Source organism: Eptesicus fuscus, chromosome 4, assembly GCF_027574615.1.
Source record: "Eptesicus fuscus isolate TK198812 chromosome 4, DD_ASM_mEF_20220401, whole genome shotgun sequence".
Taxonomy (NCBI): domain Eukaryota; kingdom Metazoa; phylum Chordata; class Mammalia; order Chiroptera; family Vespertilionidae; genus Eptesicus; species Eptesicus fuscus.
The window spans coordinates 70,231,474-70,253,270 of NC_072476.1; the positions used below are offsets into that span (position 1 = coordinate 70,231,474).

The following is a 21,797-nucleotide window of genomic DNA, read 5'->3' on the forward strand; positions in this document are numbered from 1 at the left end:
CCCGGTGCGGTGGAGAAATTTGAACCCGCAGCCTTAGTAGCTCCGAAAAGACCGAGTTAACCTGCCTCTCCCGAGAGTGGAGGAAGACCTGAGCGAAATGACCACCCCGGTCATTTTTTATAGGACTCCGTGAAGCTGGGCTCTGCGTTTTCCAACACGTAGACTCCTTTTGTGGAAGAGAGTTGACCGCTGTCTCCTCCGCGCAGCATTTTAACTCTCACAAGCAAATGCCACCTGTGTGTGAACGTTTTGGTATTTCTGAGCGAGAATTCATTTTGTACAAGGGAACTAATTGAATTGTCAGCATTACTGAAATACCTCCAGAAAAGGGACCTCGGCGGGTGGAAAAGCAACTGCGAAATAGCAGACGGAGAAATTCCTCTGGAAGTTATTCCGTAGCCTAAAGAGCAGAAACTTCAGAGCAAGTTCTCATTGGGCAAAATGGGGTAAGGATTTTTGTGTTTAACGCAGCTTTGAACCTGTGTGTGTGTGTGTGTGTGTGTGTGTGTGTGTGTGTGTGTGTGTGTGATTGAGCCATGGTGGCGATTTGTCTGTGTTTGATGTTTTCAAACAAATTTGCCACCTTGCTAAACTGGCCGTACTTTAAAAATATAGGTGTGTGAACCTTTCAACAAGATTATTTGTTTGTACAGTGACACCTGAGGTCATATTTAAGAAGACAACATACACCGCACTTTGGTGGTCAAACTGCCACATCGGTTTGTAATCAAAATCATGTCTTGGGTTTTGTTGCCGTTATCTTTCAGAGAACTACGGTACTGCATTCTCTCAGTACTTGGAGAATAATCAGTTGCACAAAGAAACAATTGTAATGAGTGGTTAGACTACAGTCCTTGAAAATGATCCAATGTAAATTGTTACCCACAACTGTGCCCTCTGCTTTGCCCTTGAGTATCCAAAGTTAAAATGTACAGAATTGATTTATTTGGAGCATTGAAATGAAAATCCGAAAGCCTTACTGATGTGGTATCCACGGTGCCAATGTGCTAGGTAAGAGATCAGAGCTTGAATAGAAAAGAGCTTTTTATTGAAGGAACTTGTTCATTTCTTCTGCTGTTTGCTTTTAAGCTCAGGTCTTCAGTTTGTGTTGACAATGTCAGATCACCTTCTTTCAGATCCAAAGTCAACTATGAGTGCGTTTTCCAACCTTTTATTAACTCTTCATGCAGTAAATTGATAAAATGCTAGTGACTTCCTAATTTAAGCCAGAAACCCATTATATGTTAATGGAATAATGATCTAAGCATTTCGTTCACAGATTGTTGATGCTGTTTGTCAAGGAGAAACTTCTAGAATTTTCTCCCTCTTTTTGTTTTTTTCTGTGGTGGTTGAACAAACATCTGAAATGTTCTTGGGGGACAGCAATCTAAAGGATATACTTTGAAGTTCATTGCGACATTTTAGGGATGTCCAGACCTAAACTTTCTTGAAACTTTTGGAGGAAAGTTCTTAGATACTACCTTTTTTGTTGGAGTTATAATTTGAAGTGTATTAACTTGAACAAATTTGAAAATGTAGAACATATATTGTAGGAGTCCTTCGTCAGGAATTAATGAGAAAGAGGGATAATTTTAACATTTAAATGACAGTGGATGAGAACATATTTAACTTGCATGATTTAGAGCAATTAAAATACCTCATTCTATTTCTAGTGCTTTGTGATCTGAGGCAAATTACTTAACCTGTATGAACTGTTTTCTTATCTGTAAAATGAAGAACTTGGATGAGTTTTAAAAAAAAATTTTAGTCTATGAAAGTGATTTTTTCCCCCTCTCCTTTCTGTTTTGATGATTTCTAGTTGGTTTCTTAAAGTAAATCTTTCAGATGGAGAGATTGTTTTCTCTAAGCAATTTTTAAGTATGTAAATAATGACATTTGAAAAATGTTTTGGATGAATTGTGCCAATTTTGGTAAGAGAAAATACTGAAAAATGCTACTTGAAACCGTGGAAATATGGCTTCTCTTGATATTCTACACTCTTCTGTTTAAAACATGTTAGAGAAAAAAGTAATCAAGTGGCATTTTTTCATGTTGAAGGCTGCATTCTCTCTAGAATAGATGGTGGAGTAGTAGCATCATGGGAGAAAATCGTTTAATCTGCATCAATGCTCTTCATTTTACCAAGGGAAGCTTGGTATGAACTTAATACTAAGGGGACTAGTGTTTAATATGTGAAAATAAGCCCCCACACATAGCACACACTTTAGATACTTCAGTGTAATTAAATTTGTTTATGAACTTATTTATTTGTCCTTTTCTTAATAAAGTCTTAAAGGTAGACTGGAGAGGAAAAGGAATATTTATGTCATTTTTCTGAACGTCTATATTTGGGTCTATTACTCTTTCTTACTAATACACTTACTTAAGCAGAGTTGTCAAGAGAAGATGGATAATTGAAAGTAGAAGAACATACAGAGAAGGCATTTGTAGAAGTTTCTATACCTGGTAGGTGTTTATACCTAATAAGTGTAGAATAAGCAGTCTTCAGCACTTATTTAAAGCAAAAGGAAGCAGAACTTTAAATGGCTCTTTAAGTTTTACCCAGGCAATCCTGAATTACCTTCCTCTAACAGGTATCGAAAACTTAATATAGTGGGTGAAGTTTCACATTTTATGAATATATTTTTGACTGTTAGGTTATAACAATAATTTATCTTTGCCTTAATTATGGATAAAATTGCAAGTCTGGGGCAAACTTTAAGCAAAAGGAATTATTTTTAAAGAAAATGATTAGGCAGAAACAAACATGGCTCATGTAATAGTAGTTTATGAACTATGGTGGAAACAGAAAAGAACAGCTGAAACTGACAGTTGGCGGAGTCTGTCAAAGAATCTTGGATGCTGCCTGCACTGTTTTTAATTACACTGAAGGCAGTTGAAGTAGTGGCTTGTGAAATAGGTGTACCAGACCTCCGAGAATTACAGCATTCCTGTATGTAAGATAAAGCCTACAAAAAGCTTCAAAGCCTGGGTGAGGAGCCCCTGTTAGGTATGACCCCGGTCTTCCAAGTAGTCTCTCCTAATGAGAGCAGTGAGTCAGTAGCTATTTCAGAACTATTACAGTAGGTAACAGAAACCAAGTACTTCATGCTACCTTTTGTTTTGCTTAGCTCATATTGGCGATTTAGTGCCATCGATATGGGAATAGAGAATCCTCCCTCCCCTACCCTCCACTAAGAGTTATTTATAAAATGTGATTCTCCCTGCTAAGGAGGTCTGATAATGCTGTTTCTGATTTATCTCACCTGCCTGTGAGAACCTCTGGAAACCCTCTTGTCCGCCTTTCCCTAGATAACCTCCTGAAGCATGGAAGTGGGTGCTGCTGCATTGCAACCTGAACTGAGTTCCTTTGCTGAGTGAGGAAGCTGACACCTCCTCTTTCTGCCTGAGGCTACTGGGTGCTGCTCTTTGGGAGCTATTGTAGCAGAAATGAGGAAATCTTGATCCAGCGCTGCAATATGAACAGGCGTTGTTGCAAAGGCAATCATTTCTGACATTAGAGAACTTAGGTGCAAGTCCCTAATTTTTTATTTGTTCATTTTGCCAATTTTGAACCCCTATCCTATGGCATGTGCAGTAGCTCAGTGCTGCTGATACGGAGACTAGTGAAAGGTATTCCTTCCCTCAGGGAGTCTATAGTTTAGAAGTTGGGAAGACAGTCAAGCCCAAAATTAAAAAGGACAGTGAAATGTCTAAGGGACTATCATGTAGGTTATAATTCCTCATAAAGGTACAAAGTGTGTGTGTCATTAGCTGCCAAGGGAAAGAGAAAGTGTTTGTGGAGGAGGTAACATGTATTAATTAATGAAAGATGCATACAGGGGGCCTCAGAGACAAATGAGATGGCATTCAAGGCAGAGGGAATAGTGTGATTACACTAAGACACGGGTCTGCAAAAGTTTGGCATGATGAACTTGGCTTTTTAGGGTGTAGCAAGAGCTAGACCTAGAGCCTTGTGCAGGGGCCAGGTGAGAGGGCCTTCTAGACCAAACAAAAGCAGGTATTTTTCAAGCTTTTTGGGGCAATGGTCCATTAGAGTAAGATACACAGTTTTATCTCAAAATCTGGTGCACACATACAGAAATGATAAAATGTTGTGAAATAATACACTTTGTGTGATGCATTCTGGTATTTTCTATTCTATTTTTAAGGGAAAAAAATGACAAAAATAATTGATGGTAGCAACTGGTAATTTGAAAAACACTGCTCTTGGCTTGTGGGAACTCCACTAAAGAGTTTTAGAGTAGTTCCATGAAGGGTCAGGGAAATAGGGTGAGAAAGGTTTTAAAAACCATTTAGAATTTGGTTTTATATGTTGTGTCCTGTGGAAAGACCAAGCCAGAGCAATGAACCTGGCTAGGAAGGGGCAGTGGATAGCTGGGCAGGCCCTGGAAAATTCCACGGTAGAGGGAAGGAAGGATGGTGATGAGTTGTGTGTGGTTGTCTGAGCAGTACTTTTTTAGGATTAGGGCATTTATTGTTCAGAGGTAAAAATGTAGGACATGGCATGGTATGTTCCTAGCAGAGCTGCTTACTCAGATGGGCTATGAGACAGTGAATTTGGGACTTTAAAGGACTTTCAAGTCCTTTAAAAGGGACTTTCTAGCTCACATACAAACCACATGGAAAGTAAGAGTGAGGATATTTAAAAAATTCTACCAAGCAAGTAATTGGAGATGCTAGTAAGATTTGCCTTGTAAGCTGAAATGTTACTTGTCCTGTGACTAACATCCTATATAATAAAACCCTAATATGCAAATTGACCGAATGGCAGAATGACCAGTCACTATGACGTGCACTTACCACCAGGGGGCAGACGCCTGCTGGCTTAGGCCCGCTCCCCACATCCCGGACGGCGAGAAGTTGCAGGCCAGGCTGAGGGACCCCCCCGCACCCCAGTGCACAAATGTCATGCACCGGGCCTCTAGTAGAATTATAATTTAATATCTATCAGCATATATTAGGAAGATACCAACCATAAGAAGAGTAGAAGAGTTTGCATATTTTGAGAATAGGCCCCTCATTTTATTGAAATATGATTGATATAGCATTGTATTACCTTAAGGTACATAATAGTAATGATTTGACACATGTATATATTGTGAAGTAATTACCATAGTAAGTCTAATTAACATTCATCACCTTACACAGTTACAAAGTTTTTTGTGTGATGAGAACTTTCATGAGAATAGGTTTATTTTTTAATATATTAATGAATAATTGAGTCCACCCAACTCAATGAAATTTTGAAATAACTCTTTTTTTTTGTTTTTAGGTGTTTTTTTTTTGAGGTAACATGTGGACAGGGTGACCTTTGCTCTTTGCAAATGTCCTTTCCCCCCCCAATCTGCAACCTATTTGTGTCTATGACCTATTGTATATAGTGAGGACTTTTAAACTGCTTCTTCTTGCTTTTATTTCCTTTTGTCCTTGTGAGTTCACCCTCTTTTTTCTTGTCCTGGTGATATAAGCAGGGATAATAGCAAAGGACTCTCAGGACTTTTTTGCTGGCTACAATGCATTTACCCACTTAAAGGTAGTGGAAAAAATTTAAGCCCACTCCCACCCTCAAACTTCTGTCTTCCTGACTTTGCTCCTGTAATTTTCTCCTTACTTCCCAGCTTCTGTTTGCTTCAATGTTGGGATTAGCAGTATTCATCTGAGCCCTCCTTCCCACCATCCCCTCCAAAAAAAATTGAAGGAGGAGGAGAAATTTTCTTTTCCAGATCTAGTGGTGATGGGATGGGTAGACCATCCACTCTCAACCGACAGGTATCATGATCTCTATGAGATAGCAATTTGTGTTATCATGCCAAGTTGCAGGAATAGTATTATTTAAATTTATAAATAAGATATTTTATAACGTCTTTTTGAAAAACTGGATTTGATTCTAGAGTTTTTAAAATGAAAATAAAAACTTTTTGGTTAGTTTTTTATATTCAGCAGGACACAAATTGAATGAGAGGAGGAGAATCAAGATTATGGTACTTGAGTATTTGTGTAAAGCTATTGTAAGACTGTGTAAACTAATCAATGTTGATTACATCAAGAATCTGTGTAAATTAACTTTTGGGAGGAGCAAATACTATTAGAGCTGGGGTCATTTGGGAGACAATGGATACAGTACATGATGTTTTTGGCTCTGGCCTGAGTCTTTTATAAGAATGAAATAGTGATTATGAGAAGCACATTAGGATGTGATTGTGTAATTCTTGAAAGCAAGGTATATTATGTCATTTTGATTAGTCATATTGTGTAGACATTAATCTCTTTTAAAAACCTCCTATTGATCCTATTTTTTTCCTTTCACTTGTAATTTTTTTCTTTATTTTGATTTCCTGCTTCTCAAATAGAAATTAAACTTTCACAACAAACTTGCAGACATATGAGCAAACAAGTATATATACAAAAATATCCTTTCAAAATATAAATATATAAAGGGTGTGTTTAGGGGAATCTAAATTTTGGTTCGGTACTATAATTTATTAGTTTAATAATTTTGAAATGAAGTCATAAAATAAATCTGATTAGTGTGATTTATTTTGGGGGATTAGAGAATCATTGAAGTTGATTTAGGCTAATTACCTGAAATGTTGTTATTCATGGCAGTTAAGGGATTGACAAAGGAAACTATCTTTATACATAGTTTGTAAACTCAGTTTAGTTTTAAGTGAATGTCTCAGATGAAAAAAAAAGGTTAAATCTCAAAAGGTCCAACCTCCCTACTGCCACGTGAATTTTTTCCCCCAGACCTCTGGTGTTTAGCTGAAATATTTATTTTTGTTATTTAGAATTATTCCAAGTCACTGGACAGAAGAGTAGGGAAAATGAATTACAACTGTTTAATATTTCCTGATATAATTTTAAATGACTGATATAAGACATTTTAAATAGCTTTATTTCTCAGCTAGTTAGGATATGTTCACTTGAGTGAAATGAGCAATTTCTTGTTTGTTTTGTAACGCCTTATAATCTGTGGCTTACCCAGTAAAGTGACCCTGTAGTTCAGGGGTCCTCAAACTTTTTAAACAGGGGGCCAGTTCACTGTCCCTCAGACGGTTGGAGGGCCGGACTATAGTTTTAAAAAAAACTATGAACAAGTTCTTATGCACACTGCACATATCTTATTTTGAAGTAAAAAAACAAAACAGCAAAAACACCCGCATGTGGCCCGCGGGCCGTAGTTTGAGGACGCCTGCTGTAGTTTATAAGGTTGATTGTGTTCATGGAATAAGCAAGAGAGAGATTTAGTCCTAGAAATCAAAAAAGACTTTTCCCTTTTAAGGTAGATTATTGGAGGAAGGCAAAGAAGTTAGTGTTTTCTTTCTTGTATCAGAAAATAAAATTACTTATAAAATAAAAAAACTTAGCAATCTAATCAGTATTGTCTCTTCATAGTACAATTTACCTTTGCACGTTCTCTCTCTCTTTTTTTTAAAAAATATTTTATTGATTTTTTACAGAGAGGAAGGGAGAGGGATAGAGAGTTAGAAACATCGATGAGAGAGAAACATCGATGAGCCTCCTGCACACCTCTTACTGGGGATGTGCCCGCAACAATGGTACATGCCCTTGACCGGAATCGAACCTGGGACCCTTCAGTCCGCAAGCCGACGCTCTATCCACTGAGCCAAACAAGTCAGGGCTGCATGTTCTCTTTTTAAAAAACCACCTTAACACCTAATACTAGCTTTAAAAAATAGCTTTGCTTTATAGACATTTTCTTTTAACATTCTTTCATAAAACATGAAACATTTCCGTGTTATCTTTGAGAGGAGTTGACAATCAGTTCCTGAAGGCAGAGCAGTTATAGGAAGTAGGAGCTTTTTGTAAAATCACCAAACAAGTGTTAGATAGAAATTAAACTCAAACAAACAAAACACTGTGCTGAGGAACCACAGATATCAAAGCAGCTTTCATTATAAGGTCATTTTAAGTCATGTTTGTTACGTCATGTCTATTGGCACATCTGGATCCATGGGTTCACATGTCTCAGAGTCTAGAGAGCTGTAGAACAGTATCCTTAATTCACCCTTTTACCCCCACACCCTCACCCCAGCTCACCTCATAGAAGGGCTTGCTCCTCATTTGTTTCTGTTTTTAGTAGAAGGGCCTTCATAGAAATGAACTGAGAGAGAAGCTCCGGTACAGGTTTATATGGATACCATACTGTACATTTCCTAAACACTTAGTTCATAGTATAGCACACACATACAGTGTAGGTTGAAGGGATCTGGGAAATTAGACCCCATTTTTAGTATATAGAAAATCCTGATTCCTAGCAACTGGATATACAGTTGGTCGTACCAATTATTTTTCTGACAGTTTTTCTAGGTAAATTGTTGGATCCTTCCACCTTTACACTTATGTACACCTCAGTCTTAAACTTAGTAGTTATTGTCTCCCTTCTGTTACATTTAAGTAAGTGTAAGAGGGCTACTCTTAATAAGGCTTTTTTTGTGAGTTAGAATTTTCTGCCCTAGTTACTTTCAGTTCCCCCCATTGGCTTTTAATAACAGTCTCTAAGAAATTACCTTAAGTGGATTTGACCATCAAAGAGCTCAAAGTACTCATTAGAAAATTTCTGTCAGTCATTCTTTCTTTATGGAAAGTAAGTGTATACATTTCTAAACTTATATAGGACAATTATTTCGAACCTACGATAACATTTTAGTATGCTTAGCCTATTCCGTTGCCTTTCTGTGCTTTCTTTTTGCTTATTCTTTTGTAAAATTGCCATTTTCTGTCCTACTCTGTTATTTTGAATTTCTGTCACATGACTTTTAACATTAAAATTCAAGTGCTTTGCTCAATCAACCTGCCAGCTCCCAAGATGCTTACAGAATGAGGATTCTACCTACTCTTATTTACTCAGCATTGCCAGGGATCTTTGTACATTTGGCTGAATGAGAAGACTCCCAAGTCACCCTTAAACTCGTCTGTCTTGAGGATCTGCTGGGTTTAAAAAAAATAGTTCTAGATCTTGCAGACTGCCTTTTTTTCCTTATTCCACTGATAATATATAGAATTATAGTAACCTGTTTTTATTGTTTCATGTAGTATTTTATTAATGCTAAATTGATATTTATTGTTCTACCTATTTAGTTTTGTTTGGTGGTATATTAGTATATTCTGAGTAGTTACTATATGATCTACAGGTAGCTAAACTATAGGCTATTCATATGGTAGAAAGCTAGCCTGAAGAATGTTTTCAGAGATGGTGCAATGGTCAGTTAGAAACCAGAATGCAAAATTGTATATTCTCTACTACCTCAACTATGTAAAATGCATTCTGTCTATGCATAAAAAGATTTGAAGGAAATTTCTTAAAGTGCTACCATATTTATTTTTGGAAGGTAAGAGTGTGAAATTTTATTTTTTGAGTCTGTAATATTTTGTTCTTCTAAGATGACTATATTAAGTATTAGAACTTTTCTTGGACTTTAAGGGTGAGGGGTATTTTAAAAATGCTAATATCTACAGTGCAAAGTTATCAGGATCAGTCACTGCTCCTGTATAGAGATACTTATGTGTTTGTATCGGTTTTAGCTTGCTTATCTCAAATTTTATTTCATTTTTCTTTTAAAATTGGCTAAAGAAATAGTTACTCTAATGATAGCAAAATTGGTTTCTTATTTAAGTGTAAGGAGTGGTTCTGCTGTCAGTTATCAGAGTGTTAGTACTAATCTCCGCTTTTTATGGAAAGGAGACAGGGAAACTGATTTACAGGAGATTCTGCAACTGTGAAATGGCAGAGCATATGCTAGCTCCTCAGGGCTCTTACCGTTAGTCCAGGGGCTCCGAAACGGATGCTCACACAATATAAAGATTCATATAGAGAAGGCTTTCTAACCCCTCATAGCTAAAAAAATTCTAATTTAGTGCAATCTTAGTATCTTAGTGGTGAAGTAATCACATATATCTTGTTTTCCTTTTAGATGGTTCTGAAACTGCATTCTGATTTTAGTGTAATTAAATCTCTGCTCAATGCATTACATTTTGAGTACATTGAAGTCTTTCTCATAAATGATTTGAAGTTATTACATGTGTTTGGTATAGAGTTTTCAAAGTTGATATTAAATTGTAATTTCTATTAGTCAAAGCTCTATTAACTGCCCTTATAGCTATTAGGCACACAAGCCAATGGAATACTTAAGTAGGCAGGGCCTCCATCTTTGAAGACTTCAGACCAGAAAAAGAAAGCTTGAGATGTTAGCTTGTAACGCTTTTCCTAGGGCTTAACATTGGATCAAGAGACCCACAAGTGGAAGGACCAGTTGTAGCATACTATACAATTTCTGTATCATCATGAGCTAGCTGTAAGTTACTTGATTCCCTAGAATTCGTGAGAGAAGTTTGGACCATATTGTATACAGATTTAAAATTATTATTTTTTCTGAATCCTATTCCTCAGAGGTCCTAAACTCTGACACTGTCATTGGCTGAGCAGAAAAATGTGTGAACGTATAAGTAGAAGGCAATAGGGATTGGTGCGGACTGTGGGAAAGTGAAGAGAAACATGACCTGCCTAAAGGCATTTCTATCCAATGTGTTCTAAAAACCTGGTGAAAGAAACACATCCGAAGACTAATGTCTTAATTATTTAGCAAACTTTTTTTTGAGCTCCTACTATGTGCTAGTGACTGTGATATTCTAAACTAGACCAGATACAGTAAGTTTGGAAATTCTTAAACTCTTGACTAAGGAAGGGAGACCAGAGCATAGCAGCATAATGGCAGAACTTAACATTAGATTATGAACCTGAACAATTTTGAGCCTGAATCAGAATCACCTAGAGGGCTTGTTAAAAGCACAGTTTACTGGGCTTCACCCTGAGTTTTTCATTCAGTGGAAGGGGTCTCATGAATTTGTTGTTCTAACAAAGTTCCAGGTCATGCTGATGCTGCTGGTCCAGGGACCAAGAGTCATTGCATTTGATAAATGCAGCTTACACAAGTGAGAAACTTTGTTGGAAAAACTTGCATATTCCTGAAGCCATTCCCCCTGTTTGCAATGTGCAAAAATTCGAATTTTGAGCCAAGGAGAAAAAACCCTGATTTGAGCCTCGTATCTATTTTCTGTAAGGTAAAAGATCCAGGACAACTTGAAACTGATCTCTGTCTCTTTAAACCTGATTACTTTCAGCAGTACTTAGCAGTTATACTCATTTCTTATTCAGAGTGACTTCTGCTTTCTGGAATTTCTAAATGTATTATTTTAAAAAAAGGGGCTGATACTGCTTTGACTCCTGAAGTTTTATGCTTTTGGAGGAAGTATGGTTTCCTTCTAAGTTATTTGTCCTGCTTCGTTTGTTCACATGCTGTATATAGTATTGGTTCTCTATTGTTGGGTGACAAATGAGTACAATTTTAGTGGCTTAAAACAACACCCATTTCTGTGAGTTAGGAGTCTGGGTACCTTAACTGGATCTTTTGCTTAGGGTTTCACAAGTCTGCAGTCAAGGTAGGAGCTAGTCTCTTCTAGTGGACCGGTATCTTCAAACAAAGCTCATGTGATTGTTGGCTGAATTTAGTTCCTTGCAGCTTTAAACCCAGAGGCTGTGTGTGTCTTTAAGGCCAGGAGGAGGAGCCCCTCACAGAGCTCCATCTTTTAAAAGAAGGAGCTGATCCTCAACAAGAGTGAGGTACTCAGGTCAGGGCCCCTCAGATAACCTCCCTTTTGATTAACTGAAGGTCAATATGTTTGTGACCTAATCACCTGTGTTATTCCATCTTTTTCAACCCTTACACCAACATTCGACACTCTAGGGGAGAATTCTGTGTACAAAGTGGCCAACCGGTGGCAGTCATTTGGGGCCATTTTATAATTCTAGCTTCTACATCATATCAAATAACTATGGATATATTCCAAATGTGCAAATACCCATATTTCCATTTCGTTTTATTTTTAACTTTTCAAAATCTATAGCTCTCTACACTCCTGCTCCAATATGGATTGATTACTCTGTAGGCATTCAGTGTAGTACACATACTAGAGACCTTCCCTTAAGTTTTTTTGGTTTGCGGGGGGCGGGGCGGGGGGCGGTGGGGGAATTGTCCCTCTTGTTTTCTGGACACTGTGTTTTCTTTTTTGGTTTGTCTGAAGCTTATTTTCCTGTAGTGCCCTGAAATGACTAGGTAGGAGACAACTTGTTTGAAGCATAGTATATGTGAAAGTGTGTTCCTTCCCTCCACCCTTCCTTAATTGAATCTAGGTCTCTAACAGGAAATAATTTTCTCTATGTTGAAGATACTGATCTATTGTATTCTGGTTTCCAGTGTTCCTCTGGAAGGCTGCCTGTTCTGATTCCAGTTCCCCCATGTGTGATGTTCCCCCACTTTGGAAGGATTTAGAATTTTCTTTTTTTTCTCTGATGTTCAAAAATTTTATTATGATACAGTGTCAGGTTTATTAGTTTTTGTGTTTTGCTTTTTAAAAAAAATCATGTTCTTTTGGTCACTGCTGGGTCCTTTCAATTTGTCAACTCCCCAAAGTTTGGGAGTTTTTCTTCTATTTTTAAAGAACAGTATATATTTTCTCCACTTTATCAACTGTTAGTTGGATGGTGGACCTTTTTGTCTCATCTACCATTTTTTTTCTTTTTAGTCTGCCTTCTAGGGAAATTTCCTTGACTTCATTTTCTAATACTTCTATTGGGTTTTAAATTTTCACATAACTTTTAATTTCCAAGTCCTCTCTCTCAATAACTCATTTATTGGAGGACATTTATAGTGTTTTTGAGGTTTGGTTTTCTATTCCCTACATTGTCTTTCTTTTGTGTTCTTTTTTTGTTTGTTTAGTTTCTTCTTTCATGTTGGAAACATTCCTGGAATGTCTGGTGATCCTCAGCTATGTACAAGAGTGAGATACTAAAAAGCTGATTAGGAGCTTTTAGTGACTCATTGAGGCTTATCACTAGTAGGCATCATTTAGGCAGTGAACTGACTTTTTTTCTTGGGTGGTCCCCAGGTGACAGTAAGTAGAGATCTGTTCTTTGAGTTTTCTGTCTTTTTTTCTGAGACTGTTCAATTTCTCTAGAGAACTCTTTCAATATATGCCCACCTTTTGGCATTCTGAGAGCAAGGTAAGTATATTTCCTTATACACCTAGGAGGTGTATTACCTGCTGTAATCTGAAAACAATGAAGGGGAGGGCTTTTGAGAGGCATGGTTTGCTTTGCACCCTTTCTCTCAGTGCTCCTATTTTAGGCCTCACTCTTGTCTTCTGCTGATGGAAAAGGTAGTTGCTTCACTATGAAGGGTGAGGAGGGGGAAGAGGATTCTCACTGCTCTGTTATTTAAACTTTCAATCAACTTTTCAATTTCAGCCCCAAACCTCATACCCTCTCCTGCCTTCCTTTTGCCTCTAAATTCTGGCCAGCAAGTTGTTCACTTATAATTCCCTCTTTGCAGGTACTTGACATTTTCCTTGGTTTTGCCAAGGGAAATACTGTCCCCCCCCCCCCTTTTTCTAGATACTATTCCTTCTTCCAAAACTGCATTAAAATTATAAGTGACACTAGTGCATTAGTATTTTTGGTGTTATCAGTTTATATCTTCTTTTCCTCTTCACTTTCATTTTAATGGAATTTCAGAAAAGGAAGATAAATGTGTATAATTAATTTTCCATGTTTGACCAAAATCACTGAGGCTTAGCATTTGAATTTATATAGGGCATCTTTCAGAATATGTTGGCACTGTTGACAGTTAACCGATTAGAATTTAGTGATGATAAAGTGTTGGCTTTCTAAAAAACCTCTCCCTCTTACCAACACCTGAAAACTTAATGCATGATGTAAGCACATCTAAAAATTAAAAAGTTAAAATGGATCATTATTCCAAACCTCAGCAAAACAAAGCATTTACTCTCTCAACTGTGTTGGTAACTAAGGTGTTGCTATAGTTTATCCCCTAACACTGTGCCTCTTGAGCACTTGCAACAAACATTAAGCACTTAATTTGTGTCATGAGTCATGCTAGGCACTGCCAATACAAAGATGAGTAGACAGCCATGTAAACAAGAAATTACATTACTGTGATTTAAGTGCTGTAATAGAGATGCACATTGTGTTTGGAAGCACAGAGAAGGAAGTGCCCACCTCCATCTGGAAAATCAGAGAAAGCTTCATGTAGCCAGTGTTTGTTCTAAGCCTTAAAGAACAAATAAGACTTGATGGGGTGCCGAGGGCAGTGGAGAGAGGGAAAATGTGTGAAGGGGTGTTAGGGCATTTCAGGCAGAGGGGTGTCACAGGTAAAGCTTCAAAGGTGACATTTGCTAGTTAGAAAGTTAAGGTAGTTGGGACATACCTTGTTTAGAGTATACAAGTAGATTTGACTAGAAAGTAGGTCCTGGACCAGATATGATGACTGTGTGTCCATTAAAGGATTGTACTTAACCTCTAGGTTAGTGGGCTCCCCATAATTTTCGTGTGGTACCCACATCAATGAAAGATTTTGAGCAAACTCCTTCATATATGTATATTTATAAGTTACATGTCCTACCATATCTATACTAATAAAAGGGTAATATGCTAATTAGACCAGACATCTTCCAGACTTCCTTCCAGACAAAGCCACGGTGGCAGGGGCCTAGGCAGAGGCAGTTAGGGGCGATCAGGCTGGCAGGGAGGAGTAGATAGGGGGCAATCAGGCTGGCAGCGGGGAGCAGTTAGGGGGCGATCAGGCCGTCAGGGGGGAGCAGTTAGGGGACGATCAGGCCAGCAGGGGAGGACAGTTAGGGGCTATCAGGCCAGCAGGGGAGGGCAGTTAGGGGCCATCAGGCTGGCAGGGGAGGGCAGTTAGGGGGCAATCAGACCAGCAGGGGAGCAGTAAGGGGGCAATCAGGCCAGCAGGGGAGCATTTAGGGGGCGATCAGGCTGGCAGGGGAGGAGTTAGGGGGCGATCAGGCCAGCAGGCAGAGGTGATTAGGGGTGATCAGGTCAGCAGGCAGAGGTGGTTAGGGGCGATTGGACTGGCAGGGGAGCAGTTAGGGGCATCAGGCCGCAGGCAGAGGTGGTTAGGGACGATCAGGCAGGCAGGCAGGCAGGCGAGCGGTTAGGAGCCAGCGGTCTCAGATTGCGAGAGGGTGCAGGCCAGGCTGAGGGACCCCCCTCCTCTGCACAAATTTCGTGCACCAGGCCTCTAGTGTATATATAATAAAACATACATAAAAATAGATGTGAAAAAGGAAATACCTATCTTCTTCCTGTACCCCACTTTAGGACCATTACTTGTGTTTTAATTAACTACTGAAGCTGCAAAATGGAGGAAGTTTTGGACTTGTGGGAGGGTGTGTGTGTGTAAAATTGGTGGGGGTCTTAGAGACCCTCAAATTTTATTGTGTAATTGGTTAATAGCAGCAATTAATAGTCAAGAATAATGGCTTTAATTGAGATAGAATAGAAGAGGGGCTGAATTTGGAAGAGCCCTAATTATTATCTACAGGAGTTGACAATGAACTATATAGCTGTAGAAGGGTAAGGACATTGGCTTAGTTAGCCATTAGTTGAGATAGGGAGTCAGGAGAAGAGAAGCAAGTTTGCAGTGGAGTGAGAGGACAAATTAAGTAAAAGTTGAAGTATGACCATTCACGTGAGAGTGTCTGTTATTCAGGGTAGGAGAACTGGGCTGAGGCTAGAGTTTTGGGAATCATTAGAATATATAAGTATTGGCTGAAACTATGAATGTGGATGAGCTCATTTGGGGTATTTATAGAAAAGAACAGAGCAGATCTCTCTGGGGGAATAGTCATTTAAGGGGCAGGGAAGGAGCTGAGAGAGCTGTCAGGCTAAAACAGTTAAGAGAACAGTCAAGAAACCAAGAAGTGGAGTTTCAAAAAATTGAGTTTCCAGGATCAAATGTAGGAGAAACAGCAAATGAGGCAAACAATACGTATTCATTTGGGTAAATAGTGGTCCTTTAACCTTCTCTTGAGAAGTTTGACCAGCCAGAGTGGAAGCCCAATGGCCATGGGGTGATGGTGCTGATGAAGGAGAAGGAAGCAGAGACCTGAAGCGTAGACTTCTCCTTTAAGACTTTGAAATGGAGTGTAGCTTCAACAAACTCTAGAGTTTGGGGAGTTCTTTTGGGTTTGATTTCAAAATGGGATTAAGCATTCTTTTTCAGTCCTGAGAAAGGACTCCATAGCTTAGGGCCATGGTCGGCAAACTGTGGCTCTCGAGCCACATGCGGCTCTTTGGCCCCTTGAGTGTGGCTCTTCCACAAAATACCACGGCCTGGGAGAGTCTATTTTGAAGAAGTGGCGTTAGAAGAAGTTTAAGTTGAAAATATTTGGCTCTCAAAAGAAATTTCAGTCGTTGTACTGTTGATATTTGGCTCTGTTGACTAATGAGTTTGCCGACCAGTGGCTTAGGGGTATTTAAAATTACAGTGAAGGAGGATAATTACTTAGGAAAGAGATGGGAGAAAATGCAATAGGGATAATTACTGAGGAAGAAGGTGGGAGGGAATGCAATCTTGGAGCACAGGTGGAGTAGTTAGGAGGCATGTCTTAAGTTTGTGGTTAAAGAGCAGAATCCTGGGAAGGAGGAGTTCCTGAACTGGGAGACTTCATTTCCTCAATTCATTCCTTGATTTATTTAACAAGTATTTATTAAGTACCTACTATGTGTCAAGCACTGTTCTAAGTGTGAGAGACACATCTGTGAACCAAGAAGCATATATTTTCTAGAAAATGATAAAAGACAAGGCCATCTGCTGAGAGTATAGAGAATGAAGGTTGGGCTGAGCATAGGGAAGAAAGGTGAAGAGTGGGAGAGATTGCTGACCATGAACAACCAGGAGCTTGGGGGGGCCCAGCTGAGGTGAAAGCCCCAAGTTTGATGCTCTTATTGTTGAAGTAATCTAAATCTAGGTTACTGCTATGCCTGAGGAGCAGAGAACTGTGTGTTAGAAGGGTTTTCGTGGTCTCCATTCTGCTAAAATAAAGCGTGAAAGAGGTATGAACAAAGAGGTAATGTTCTATTCGGTTATTTATTATTATTATTATTTTTTAATATATTTTATTGATTTTTTACAGAGAGGAAGGGAGAGGGATAGAGTGTTAGAAACATCGATGGGAGAGAAACATCCATCAGCTGCTTCTTGCACACCTCCTACTGGGGATGTGCCCGCAACCAAGGTTCATGCCCTTGACCGGAATCGAACCTGAGACCCTTCAGTCCACAGGCCGATGTTCTATCCACTGAGCCAGACCGGTCAGGGCTCTATTGGGTTATTTTAAATACCACTCCCCACTCAGTTGCACTTTTCCTTCTATAGGGAACATTGTTATCTTGGGAAACCAGCCTTGTATTATGTTTGCCAGAATATCACCAACTTTTTTAAACAATTGATATCTCTTCTGTGGAAAACATCCTAAAACCTAGTCCTGTGGAAGGTCTTAGAGTTCTCCTGAGGTCTGGGACAACATTTAATATTTATCTTCTCATCCCTGCTTATGTCCTGTGCTCATACCACACAAACACACATGCTCTCATGGGGAACTAGAGTGTAGCGGGGTTTCTGTTGTTGTTGTTGTTTTTTAAATATATTTTTATTGATTTCAGAGAGGAAGGGAGAAGGAGAGATGGAAACATCAATGATGAAAGAGAATCATTGATCGGCTGCCTCCTGCATGTCCCACACTGGGGATTGTGCCTGCAACCTGGCCATGTGCCCTGACCAGGAATCAAACCATGACCTCCTGGTTCATAGGTCAATGCTCAACCACTGAGCCACGCTAGCAGGCTAGTGGGGTTCTTTAATACTTTTCTCTTCTCTTATACTTGGGAATGTCACAGAAGTGAATTGATTGGTGTAAGCACTTGGATATTGCTCTGATTCCTACTGAGAAGTCATATTGTTACTATTTTGGACAAAGTCTTGCAGCTTTAATTTATCCTATCTTTCTTACTCTTGATAAATGGTAAACTGGTAGTTAGATCTAGGCTTGATTGCATTCTGGTTTGAATCTCTCCCTCCCTCCCCCAAGAATGGTGGGTGGTATATTTCCTTTCGGTAGCATTACACTAGAAGGCACATAAAAATGTCCTGGCATTTCTCTTTTTGTATGTTAAACTTAATCATGGGGCTCAGTGTTATCAGCTTGATCAATCCATTATATTCCTTCAATGAAACCATTATATTTTAGTTATTTCTAATTTAATTTTTGAGGAATGCCTAGCTGTCCAATGTTACTGCCTTTTTTCTAATTTTTTTTTGCAAGAAGCCAGAACGATCTTTTAAATATAAATTGGATCACAAACTAGCCTGCTTAAAAGGCTTCAGTGGTGTCCCATTATTCATAAACTATACCTAAACTTCCGTCCATGGTCTATAAAAATCTGCATAACCTGGGCTTGATCTACCTTTCTAAACCTCATTATGTGCCACTCTGTTCTTTGCGAGGGAGTACGGCGTTATTCGTAGCATGGGCTCTTGCACTAGACTGCCTGAGTGTCATTTCACTGTTCTGTGCCTCAGTCTTCCCATATTTAAAATCAGTGTCTTAAGGATATCTACCAACAGGATTGTTATGATCAAATAATACATACAAATCCCTTAGAACAATTCCTGTATAACATAATAAATACCAAATGTTGGCTGTTGGTGCTGGTGTTGGTGGTGACTTATTTATCTCTGTGCTCCAGCTGTACTTTTCGGTTTCTGGAACTGCCAAGATCTTGCTAGCCTCAAGGTCTTTGCCCGTTGTTCTGATTATCTCTTGCTACATAACAAACCACCCAAACTTTAGTGGTTTAAAGCAACAGTAATCATTTAGCTCACGAGTTTGCAACTTGGGCAGGGCTCGATGGGGGCGGCTCATTTCTACTCTACATGGCATTGGCTGGGATGGTGTCACTGGGGGCTGCAGGATCTACTTTTAAATGGGTCATTCATGTGGTTGGCAAGATAGTGTCGGCTCTTGACGGAGAGGTCAGCCGGGGCTGGGGTCTTGGTGCTTCTCCATAGGCTGTTTGGCTTTCCTCACCACATGGTGGTTGGGTTCTAAGAGTGAGTGAGCAAGTGAACCAAGCTGAAGATGAGTGGCCTGTGACAACCTAGTCTCAAAAATCACACAGCATCACTTTTGCCTCGTTATTTTGGTCCAGGCAATCATGAAGGTCCTTTCAAGTTTAAGGGGAATGGACATAGACTTTGTCTCCTGACAGGAGAATGGCAAGGTTCTAGAAGAGGGACAGGAGGTATTGCTGCCGCCACCTTTGGAAAATGCATTTTGCTGCACACATGCTAGTTGTTGTCTGAGCCTGAAGCACTGTTATCTCTCTGATTCCCACTCTTCAGCTAACCATCCAATCTAAATTAGGTTCCTCTTCCTCCATTCCCATTGTGCACTCTCTTTCTCTAGCACTTTATTTTCCTTGGCAATACTGTTCACAATTTGTAATTATCTCTTTAAGTCCCTGAAGGCTAGTACCTTGCATAGAAGCTGTTGAAGTGTTAAAATGTGTTAATGGTAACTTACAAATATAAACAACATGTATCCCATTTTCACTAGGAAAAGCATATTCCCAACTCTGTAGGGAGAAAGGAACAGAAATACCAGGAGTCAGTTCTTTAACTCCTCATGTTTCATGTGCCACTGATGAGTGAGGATTGGGTGGAGAGGAGAGACATGTATGTATAAATTTTGTGGATGAGAGAAGGTGGGTGGCGGGGGGCGGGGGGGATTAGCAGTTCAAATGGCTGAATTCTTACTCATTCTTGCTTTACTTTTAAAATCCCAAACCACGAATCCACTTTCTGTTTCCCTATTTTTCTAGAATCCAGTCATGGCAAGAGACTTCTTACTGATCTGACAAAGAAGCATGGTAGCCTAAGAAATATTCCATACTCTCAGGGAGCAGCCAAATAGATATACTTTACTCAAGAAATGCTAACCAGACCCTCACTTAGAAAAGAGTTCTTTTTCTTTTGGCACAGATCTAACAAGATTGGTCATCGGGTTTCTCAGCCCCTAGAGAAAAGAGACTGGTAGGAAAAAAGAATAGGCTTTTGGAAGTAGGGTACAGTTAACAGCAAGAAGAACAGCTGTTGACGTGTTACGTATTGTAGCCTGGGAATAGTAACATGCAGCAGAAGTTTCCACAAATTCTGAAGGCATTCATTACTTAATAAATACTGCATGAGGCGACCGGGCTGATCAGGGGAAGGTGCCACCCCCATCACCCTGCTGCTGCTGCCACTGCTGGTCGCCGCAGCCGCCAAGGTGTTTTTATCAACACGGACTCCAGTCCCTTCACCACAAAAAAATGACAACTTTCTTTAGGCATTTTCAAGATGTCTCTTTCATAGGATATGACATTTCTTTCTTTTTTTTTATCCTCACCTGAGGATATGTTTCCAATGATTTTTAGAGAGTGTAGAAGAGAGAGGGGAAGACAGAGAGAAACATCAATGTTTCTTGGGACACTTCGATTGGTTGCCTCCTGAATGAGCCCTGACCTGGGCCCCGGCCAGGGAGGAGCCTGCAACCTAGGTACATGCCCTTGACCAGAATCGAACCCGGACCCTGCAGTCGGCAGGCCAAGTCTCTATCCACTGAGGCAAACCGTCTAGGGCAGGATATGACATTTCTTAGCCCCTCCAGGAATGAGGTGGAAAAACCCTAGATCACCTTCTTGGATTCTTATTACCCAAGTTACCAAGAACACTGTGAGTGGCGTACCGGGAGTTTAGCCAATGAGCGGTCAGAAAAGGTGTTTCCTCTGCGGCTCATGTGCCGAGGCGGGACTGCCGGCATGCCGCGTCTGGCAGGCCCTGTTCTCTGCGGACCTGTGCCCTCCGTGGCTTGCCTCACCGCACATGCAGTTCCCACCCACCCACCTGTGCACGTAGCCTCCTCCTGAGCGGTCATGACGTTACGGCGTCCTGGACAATTTGCATGTTACCTCTTTATATAGATAGATGACTTTCTTACAAGCATCATATAGTTGGGTGTTGCTGTATAGGCCTGACAATCTCTGCCTTTTGACTGGGGTGTTTGGATTTTCTCTTCATTATTGATTTAAAGCAATTGAATTATGACGTCCATTGCTATAGCTTTGGATTTGTTCAGCTTCTTGTGAATTATTTCTTTGTTTTTTATTTATATGGGAATTATTTCAACCATAATTTCTTCAAATAGTTTTCATCCCTCCTGTCTTTGAGGACTTCAGTTGCATGTATAATAGGTTACTTGAAGTTGTTCAATAACAATCACATTGATACTCATAGTCTTTATTTTTTAAGTTTCTCTGCTTTATTTTGAGTAGTTTATATATACTCAAGTTAACTAGTTTTCTATTCTTCTGCATTGTCTAATTTGCTGTTAATTTCATCCAGTTTATTTTTCATCTCTAGAATATTGATTTGGGCCTTTTATATATCTTAAAGTCTCCCTTTAATATGCTTATCTAACATTCAGAGAAGTAAAATACAACCCATATGAGCAGAAAAGTCCATCAACAGAAACAGACGCAGAAGTGGCATAGATGATAGGACTAGTAGACAAGGACATTAAGATAGTTAATTAAGTGTAGCCTGTGTATGAATGAGATATGAGATAACTCCTAGTCTCCAAGACCTGTGCTTTCACACAGGCTAACACTTTATTATTGTTATTATCTTATTCTGTTACAGTGGTGGAGTCATTCTATCAAAATGCAGATCAAAGTTACCTTCCCTTACAGAAGGAAAGCTCAATAACCAAAATTGACATGATTAAAAATAAGTTTTTGGAATTCTCCCAAACCACAATATCATTTCAATGAAGTG

The 21,797-nt window shown here is 39.4% G+C and overlaps 1 protein-coding gene across 1 annotated transcript in view; it reads left to right on the forward strand.

Annotated features, from left to right (window-relative positions):
* The first annotated feature begins 331 nt into the window (after positions 1 to 331).
* HOMER1 (homer scaffold protein 1) overlaps positions 332 to 21,797 on the forward strand; it is an 89,206-nt gene continuing 67,740 nt past the window's right edge. The window contains exon 1 of the mRNA XM_008161976.3: positions 332 to 446. Within this exon, the coding sequence (XP_008160198.1) occupies positions 442 to 446 (5 nt within the window). The 5' untranslated portion in view covers positions 332 to 441. The remainder of the gene's footprint in view (positions 447 to 21,797) is intronic.